The sequence below is a fragment of the Medicago sativa genome, chromosome 3 (assembly GCF_051527215.1).
Source record: "Medicago sativa cultivar Bolivia chromosome 3, Bolivia_mono, whole genome shotgun sequence".
Classification (NCBI taxonomy): Eukaryota; Viridiplantae; Streptophyta; class Magnoliopsida; order Fabales; family Fabaceae; genus Medicago; species Medicago sativa.
In genome coordinates this window covers 21,134,241-21,144,078 of record NC_140751.1, presented here as the reverse complement: position 1 = coordinate 21,144,078, position 9,838 = coordinate 21,134,241, and the positions used below count along the sequence as shown (strand labels likewise).

The 9,838-nt window shown below is 35.5% G+C and overlaps 1 protein-coding gene across 1 annotated transcript; it reads left to right on the top strand.

Moving 5' to 3' along the window:
* The first annotated feature begins 948 nt into the window (after positions 1-948).
* LOC146936330 (uncharacterized) lies at positions 949-2,237 on the top strand. The gene is made up of 2 exons (XM_085749195.1): positions 949-2,018; positions 2,060-2,237. Exons 1-2 carry the CDS (start codon positions 949-951, stop codon positions 2,235-2,237), a joined length of 1,248 nt encoding a protein of 415 aa, XP_085605321.1.
* Positions 2,238-9,838: the final 7,601 nt, after the last annotated feature.

Sequence of the window (9,838 nt, the reverse complement as noted above, 5' to 3'; positions counted from 1 at the left end):
ACATAGATCTATGTTTTATCTTCGTGATATCGTCGTCCGAGGGCGACATCATGTTGTTCGCTGTATTGTAAGAGTATTGCTGCATTACATGTATTGTTGCGGTGTTCATTTGATTCATATTGAGGGATAGACTATTCAATTGATGATTTGAGCGTCAACGTTGCAGATCCAGGCACATGAGTATTTGGTCACATTAGTACTATGATTAAATTGGCTCTGTTTTTTTTTTTTTACATATTTGTTATGTCCGGTGAGAATTGTTTGTTGTTCAGTCATCAATTTTTATTTGTGCGATTTTGAGTGCTGCCTTCTGCTCCATCTCTTGTTTGGATCGATTTTGCTTTAATTTTGTGGTGCTTCTTCTCGCCTGCCATGTTTGACTGGCAAGAGGAGCTCGCCGCTCCTGCCCTTCCAGCTGTGACCGTGACGTCTGGTAGTATCATTCCGACCTTGGCACACAATGTTTCTGCTGCTCCGATTGCTCCTCCTGCGCAGTCTGCAAAACCATCCTTTGCACAAGCTCTTTGTGGCACTCCGTCATTTTCTGAACCTCTACCGTTGCCATCAATCTGTGGAGAAACACTATCTGTCTCAATCTCTTCTACTGCTTACTCCCGGGGTGTCGATTACTGCAAGATTAACCTACGGGGACGTTTGGTCTTAAACAAAGGAGACAAACCTTATGCAACGAAAGATGTCACCGCTAAATTGCAGAATATATGGAAAATTAAAGGCCCATGGCATATGCTTTCACTCGGACGAGGATTTTATGAATTCTTTTTTGCTTCGCACGATGATATGCGCACTGTTTGGGCAGCTGGTACTGTGAGTTTCAAACCGGGGCTGCTTAGACTATTTGAATGGACTAAGGATTTCAATCTGCATACCCAAAGGCAGACGCACACGCAAGTATGGATTAGGCTTTGGGAACTCCCAAAAGAGTATTAGATGGAGAGAACACTGTATGAAATTGCGGGCGCGGTAGGTACACCGTTACTGATTGATAATGTCACGAGGAACAGGCTGTATGGGCACTATGCACGGATACTTGTTGATTTGGATCTTTCAAAGACTATTTTTTACGAGGTGATGGTTGAACGCGAGGGTTTTGCTTTCCCTCTTGCTATTGAATATGAGGGACTCCCTGACTTTTGTTCTCATTGTTATAGTATTGGTCACAACATCAATTCATGTCGTCGGTTACACCCCCGAAGTGTGGAGAGGCATGAGCAGCCAATTAACCATGGAAAGAAGAATGTTGATAAAGGAAAGCAGCCGGTACATTCGCAAAGATCAAAAGAAACCTGGAAATTGAAGGATTACCCGGAGGGAATTGGCTCTTCAAAGGCGTTTGCATCTGTGGAGAACAATCAGCAAGATAATTCAATACCCTCTCCTACCTTGCAGCCAGAGACTACTACTGTACCAACAAAACAACCTGAATCACACACAGAGCCTACTATGACGGCAATGCAAATGGAAGGCAGAACTGACATGGCAGATGTCACGACTACTGATGCTCCAACGCAGCTACCTGAATCACAAACAGAGCATACTATGACGGCAATGCAAAATAAAGGCAGAACTAACATGGCAGATGCCATGAAGGATGGTAATCATAATGAAGAAGTGCAAGGTGATGACACTAACCATGGTGACAAAGATCTAAATGATGTGACCGTCACATTTGAGGTACTACCAGAAGCTATTACAAGGAAGGCAGATCGGCTGCCCAGCAACTCGCTACATGTATTGGAAGAGATCTCCTCCGATGTTCAAACTCACGTGGCTAACCTAGATATTAAGCACAAGGTAGCTGCTGCAATTTCTGAACATGTTTCAGTTGAGGTGCCTTTTGATGTTACTAGCCCTGCTGCCAGCTTGCCTGATGTAGAGATGCATGTCAATATTGTGGGGATGGTTCGGCCACTGATCAAATTGAAGGGTCTGTTGATGGTTGTAAAGAAGATGTTGCGGCTTTCCAACACACAGCAAACAATATCACAGATGAGGCAGAGGTAAATTTATAGTTTCTGGTCCCACCCATACAACATGTTAGCAAGAACATTCAAGATGGTCTTGATTTATGGGCCAGAATCCGTGAATATGATCAACGAATGGCTGATGAAGGCTTCACTCAAGTTCTTACCAAGGCGCAGAAGCAAACTCGTAAAAAGCAAGTCCTTGGCACGTCCTATCAAACCCGCGCAAAGGGTGCTCTTCTATCTTCCAAATGATTCTGTTATATTGGAATGTCCGTATCAGCTGTGCGGACAAATTGACGACTATGAGTCATGGGATTCAAAGTTCTATTTGGTTAGATACTCTTCCGGCTGATCGTCAGTTGCATATGGATTTCTTCGTGATAGAGTTGGTTTGTTTAACTACAGATTTTCTTAGTCTATAGTAGTTTTTTTTTTTTTAGCTTTTTTTGTTTGTTTTTCTTCTGAGGGTTTTGGCCTAGTCCCCCCTCTTCTTGTATATTTTTTTTTTCCTTTTTTTAATAAAATTTTAGAGTTTGGCGGCATAGGACGGAGGTTTCCCAGATGCCAACCTAGTTGGTATGTCGGTGTTTCCTCCCGATGTCTGCCATTACTCCTTGCTTAGCAAAAAAAAAAAGAACGGTTAAGTCGCAATGGCGACAAAGAATGCTCCGATGAGTCAGTAACGACTTCCGGTACGGCAGCGATGGGTCTCTGCGGTGGAACGAAAGGTGCACGCAGGCACGTTAGCACTCCAACGCTCAAGTCAGTAATGGAACTGAAAGAGAGTTTGTAAGAAGTGTTATGAAAAGTGATGTGTACCTTGAGGGTGAAAGCAAGTTCACCCTTGCATAGGCGGGCGTTGATCATAATTGTCTCCATGGGATGCGGCATATGATGCGAGAGAAGGCGAGGTACAAGCTTGGGAGAGTTAACCAGCGGCGATGGTGAGGCAGCTAGAGCCTGAGACACCAGGCAGAGAGAGAAGACAACAAAATATATATATATATATATATATATATATATATATATATATATATATATATATAATTGATTAAAAGTAGTTGGAATGGAAGAAGAACCACAACAAGTTAATTGACTTGATGCCAATGCCCCATGAATTGAAGTTGTAGGGGAGATGAATCACAAACTTCCCTGCCTCTAATAGATGACTCTCTCCAAGTAAATTATATATAACTAAACAATCGAAATAAAAATAAACCCAAAGAATAATCAAACAGATAAACGAATTGAGAAAAATATTATATTTTACAAATAAAACATCATTTGTTTGTTTGAAGCATATAAATTCCACACAAAACCACGTCAGATTGAACAATTGGAATAAAACCAACTAAAATGCATACGCTGATTGCTCTAACAAACAAACAAACAGCCTAAATCAACAAGCAAACTAAGCTAGGCTAGTGCTGCTTCTACTTCCTTGTAGCTAAAGAGGAAACCGCATAACATAACATAGGAAAAACATAAGAAATAGCCACAGAGAACTGTAAGATGCCCAAATAGCATCCGGATGCGGAAGTTACGGCTGTCGATCAAAATGTTTTTGAAACGGAGGTCTTTTATTAGGGCAAAGAAGAAGATGCAACTTGTCCCAAAGCAGATGGATGTACAAAGTGAAAATATCATAAATTTCCACAGGAAAACATGTCGGAGAGAGGAGATTATGAAAGCTGATATTGGTGTCACAGTCCCCAAAAGGATGGCTACCCTCATCAAAGACCCAAAATAATCGATGTAACCAGCCCTAGAACAAAGCAAAATCAGATATAAACAATGTTAATACTGGGAAGCAATATATGCATAAAGAAATTAAAGGCGAAAAACAAACTTACACATCGCAAGCGTCATCAACAGCTGTTTCCGTCACCGGAGCTGACTCTTCAACTTCAATAACCAGCGCTTCTGTTGAAGGTGCATGGGTCCCACGGCTTGTTCCTGCAGCGTTGCCGGTGGATTGTTGCGATGGAGACATTGTGCGTGATGGAAAGGGTTACGATAGAGAGAGGGTTTGGGTGAGGAAGATAATTGGAATTTCCAATTGGTTTTAAATAAAGAATAGCATGTGGCAAACTAAAACTAATTCCCTATATTTATTTACAAAAATAAATTCAACTTATTAGTTTATTTGTTATTATCCCGTAATTTATGAGCTTATTTGTTATTATCCCATTTGCATTTTTTTTATTTTTTTATAGAGATTTTAACTTTTTTTATTGAAAAATTTACATTTTTTTTTTATGTGTTCGAACTCAGATTTTGTATCTACTAGTTTAGAGCCCCGGCGTTGTCCCGGGTTAGATATTAAATAAGTTTGTGTACACGAATACACGTGTAAGTATATTAAATTGAATTTATTTAAATTTACAAATATAATAATATCTTAAATACAAACTAGTTTAGAGACCCGGCGTTGCCCGGGTTAGATATTAAATAAGTTTTATAAGTTTGTGTGCACGAATACATATGTCAGTATATTAGATTGAATTTATTTAAATTTACAATTATAATAATATCATAAAAATGTATATAAATATTTCAAAAAATAAATAAATATAAATGATGAGATGAATGTCCAATGCAAGAATAAAAAGTGTAACAAAATCAATAATGAATTAGTTCAAGTGGTAATAGTTTTGGGTCCCTTTAAACATGGACTATTACTTTTCCCACCCTATTGCCTTCTCTCGCGCCCTGTAAAATTTTCAAAAATGCCCTTGTGCATGCCGGATTTTAAAATTCGGATTCATGTTTACTATTTCGGATTTTATAATCCGGACAATTCTTATGTATAATCAGCCATCACACTCTCTCACATTTCAATAATTTTGAGCTTTGCTTTTAAAAACAACAAAAAAACTAAGTAAAAAATGCTAAAAACCTGTCAAATAAAATCATAAAACTATAAAAATAGTACCAAAAAATTCTAAAAATCAAATCAAACTAATGCAAATTTTTTCGGATTTTTATGAGAATATGAAAAATTAAGAAAAATGAAAAATGGATCTAAACGATGGAATTTTGGATTTTGAGGGGCGGAGTCCCGTAAGAAGTCCCTTCTAAGGGAGTCATGGTCCTTGAATTTTTTCTGATTTTCTGGAGAAGTTTTGGAGCAATCCGATCAAGTAGCCCGAAAACCCGATTTTTGACTAAGAACAGGTAACAATGACCCAAAAACATAAGGATGAGAGTTAGGAAGATTAATATTGTCCCTAAAATGACTATCCATGTTACAAACATGTTACAGTTCGGATTATATATATTGAGAATGAATGTGGAAGTGACACGTTATATATATATACTATTGATTGATTGATTGATGTGTAGTTTGTTGAGATATTTCTGCTACATAAAATATTAGAAATTCAATAAAAATAAAAAAAAAATAATGAGTGCATAAGATCAAAAGTTTGTTGAGATATTTATGTTAAATAAAATATTGGTTTTAAAAAATAGAAAAAATAATAAAAATATTGTGAATGAATGTGGAAGTGACACGTGGCATAAAAAACCTTACTTTATATATATACTATTGATTTAATTAAGTTTATGGGTAAAACAGTAAAATAATTTTAAAATCTCTCCCCTCCCCTTGTGAACCAAACACATTTTTAATTAAAATATCTCTCATCCCCTCCCCTCCATTAAAATTTCTCCCCTCATAATTCTCAAACCAAACGGACCCTAAAGACTTGTACTAGCAGTTTAGATTTTCATGAGGGTGTGAAATTTACAAAGATGTAGTATTTATTGGTACTAGTCTTATTGACATATTTTGTAAAATGGGTCATTTAGATAAGACCACACCTCAACATTTCCATCACTTTTATCACAATCAACAAATTAAGCTTGGGATTAATTAGACGGTTAATTTATAGGTACCAAACACCATAAATTTAAAAAATCAAAAGTTCGTATAGGTTTATATAAAACATCAAAAACCAAATAAACTTTTGGTGGTATCACACCCAAAATAAAAAAGCATCAATTTCATTAATTATTTTAATGAATTACTAGTATTATTGTTTTAAAAACATATGTTATGGAAAAAATAATTAATAATGAAAATTAGTATAATATTATTCGTATTTTAACTATGTGTTTAACGAGATTTCTACCATCATGCTTCAAATGTTTATATTTTCTATCCTCTGTAAGGGTTTGTTTGGAGGGGAGGGGAAAAGAGAGCTTTGTAGAGGGGAAAAGAGAGCTTTGAGGAGTGGAAAATATATAGAAATATGGAAAAAATCTTTCATATTTTTTGAAAGAGCAATTTTTTAGAGAATGATAAACTAATGTCCCTCTTCCAAATAGAATTTTTTTAGTTCTAAAAACGAGATTTTGTATTATGAATAAAAAATTAAATCTCAAAGACCTCTTCTCCCAATGTCTTCTATTTTTTCCACCTACTCCTTCCATTTTTCAAAACCCTCTCATCTCCTCCAAACTCCCAAACAAAATCTAACTATTATTGGTATCTATGTTCTCGCTGTAAAATACTATGTCACTCTTGCACTATTAATGTGTGACGACTGACCGAAACAAGGTGGCCATCAACTGTTTCGCGCCGGTGTGTAGTGATTGTGGATTTATTTCAAAGTTAAATTCCTGCATTTTTTTGGCATTGTCTTTCACCAGAACCTTCTATCCCTTCCTTAAATGACTTATGATAAGACAAGGTAAGGAAACACTACCCTATTTCAAAGTCCAAATATAGCTCATCAAGATGGAAATTGTCAGGCAAAGTAATTGTATGAATAGCTGCTAGCGATTCAGCCATAATATTCATATTTCTTGGCAAGGGAATCGTAGAGCACAGTTTCAACAACCTAATTTGAACTTGCAGTTACGAAGAACATGGTCCACTTTCTTAGAATACACCCGAACCACTACAAAGAGTAATTGAACTGACAATTTAAGTGACATTGTAGACACTCTTTCAAAAAAAAAAAAGTGACATTGTAGACACAAAATAAATTCAAAACCATAGTCAAATAAATATACATATTGATAAAACTAATGTAGATCTTCAAGTCAAAGACATTATTTTGGTTTTGTGGAAAACACCTACAGCACCATGGCTTAAAGTAAACACAGATGGTTCTGTCATTGGTGAGAATGCCGCCTGTGGGGGGCTGTTTAGGGACAGTCTAGGTACTTTCCGTGGTGCTTTCTCCTGCAACATTGGTTCTCAGTCTGTGTTTTATGCGGAGGTCCTTGCCATTATTATTGCCATTGAATTTGCGGCCAGCAAGGGATGGAGGCATATATGGGTTGAAAGTGACTCATCTAGTGCTATTTTGATTTTTTCGAATCCTCTTTTGGTGCCGATTAAGTTACGTAACAGATGGCACAACGCTAGACAGTTGGGGATTCAGGTTATTTCATCTCACATATTCCGTGAAGGGAACTGTTGTGCTGACAAGCTAGCTAATATGGGACATTCCATGGTAGGAGAGATTTGGTTAGATGCACTTCCTGCTGATCTCAAATATGACTTCTTTCGAGATAGACGTGGCTTACCAAATTATAGATTCCCCTAGTTGGTTTTTGTAGTTTGGCTGTTTTTTTTTTTCGGTTGATTGTATATATTTTTTTCCTTGGAGGGTTTTGGTTTGGTCCCCCCTCCTTTTGTATTTTCCCCCTTTTTTTAATAATATTTTGAGTTAGCCAGTATAGGATGGAGGTCTCTCGGGGTGCCAACCTAGTTGGGATGTCGACGAGGCCTCTTGATGCTTGCCCTTTCTCGTGGTTTATCATAAAAAAATATAGATCTTCAAAACAACATACCACCGATTTTGAATAAGTTATTTATATACGCATATTGATAAAATCTAAGCGTAAAAAATATACATATTGGAACCAACATACTATTAATTATTAATAAGTAACTACCATTATTTACACTAGTAGTGAGTTTTGTAGTGGTTTAACAACGTAGTTTCTCTTTTTTCATTGATAAAACACCGGTCCTTTCTTTCTATTTAATAGTAGTAATTATAGTGAGGAAATACACATTATAACCTCTCCAAAAATAATAAACTCTCCAAAAATAACGTGTCCATAAAAAATAACACTATTGGAGTCTCCACGGCTACTATGCAAAATTGAAGGTTGCAAGTTTTTTTCTTTTTTCTTTTTATTAAATATTTAAACATAATCTAAATTAAAAAAAAAATCTAATTGAAAATTAAATATTTAAACATAATCTAAATTAAAAAAAAATCTAATTGAAATAATCAATACGTGGAGTAAGTTTTGAGATTCATATTAAAAAAAGATTCATAATCTAATTGTGCTACACTACCACTCAATTTATTGATGAATTTCATATTTTTATTGATTAAGCTCTTTTTTATGGTTTTAAATCAATCTTGATTAAAAGTAGGAGGAGGACATAGTATCCTACAAATCCCAAACAACAACCCAAAAAATTAAATGAAATCTAATAATCTCATATCTGGGTTGTTGTGAGAAGAATAAAATTGTGAAGATGATGAATGATGGCTTTAGTTTTGCCAAACATCAAAATGGTGGCAAAGTTTGATGTTGGGTTTAGTTTCGTCAATATCTAAAATTTAGAATAGGGTTAAATATGTTCCATATTGGAAATAAAACAAAGTGATGCACAAATTTTGATTCAACATGTTCCACATTGGAAATTAAACAAAGTGATGCACAAATCTTGCTCATTTTTTAACCGAGGAACAAATAGTACTCTACAATAGTTTCATTCTAGGCCTTAGTTAACTTCATTTGTCTACTTAGTCATTAGGTGAAATCTTTAGCCATAAGCTGTTTAGGATCATTCTTTAATAACAGAGAAGAATGTTCTGTTTGAAGAGGTGATTTCGTAGTTCTGTTTTACCTGTCATTTTTAGAATTTGGAGATGCTCGTTCTGTCACCATTCATTTGTTTAGAATCTTGTAATGGTTTCAAATTGTGATTAGTGTTACAAATGCATTTTCTTTTATGGCCACTGCCATTGTGGTATAATTACTGTGATTTGTCGTGTTGGTAGTTTATATTTGTGTCAAATACAATCTTCTATCTGACAATTAAACCTCATTACACGCAAAAACACATTCTCACCCCTTTTAAATTCTAACAAGTACAAAATTGAGGACTTTATTGTCTCATTTCAAATTTATGGTAGCTTTATTGGCATTTTAACATTACCTACCACTTTTTGGTAGCTCCTACTGCTGAAGACTAAACCACAACTCTCAACATTTCCATCACTTTTCACTTCTCAATAATCCTGATACTACAAGCTCCAACTTTCTTCTTTCTTTTTATCGATATTATTTTTCTCTTTTTTCTTTAACAAAATCCAACACTACAACACCACCACTAACTCAACTTCTCTTTTTTTTTTTGTGGGGTGAGTCAATCAATGCAATAGTGCAAGTGTACCGTATATGTAACACTAAGCCCAATAACAAGTTATTGTGTGGTATCCTCCCTCAAAAAAGTAATTTAATAGCATCAGAATGAAAAGCCCCTTAAAATATGGCAAATCAAACTTCGAATCTCTACAAATAGTTACAAATATTTAATGATCGACGATGCTTCAACCAGAAGTCTCTTTAGTGGAAGGAGTAAAAAAAGAAGCGAACTCTTTTAGTTTGTCTTAAAAATAGATTAGCCCTTTCAACGTACCCTCTTGACGTTTTGTCTTTTTATGCCAATCAATAAATTAACCTTGAGATTAAATTAGACCGTTAATTTTTCTTTGCAAGTTTTAGAATTTGTTTCATAATGTAATAATGATATTTTTATTATTAGAAATGAATAAGTTCCAGGCTAGCTAGAGGATTCCAAGCCACTACAT

Excerpts from the sequence above, each read along its gene's own strand:
- LOC146936330 (XM_085749195.1), top strand. The coding sequence starts at position 949 with ATGGAGAGAACACTGTATGAAATTGCGGGCGCGGTAGGTACACCGTTA. Across the intron at positions 2,019-2,059 it reads ATATCACAGATGAGGCAGAG|CAAGAACATTCAAGATGGTC; the intron begins GTAAATTTATAG and ends ACAACATGTTAG.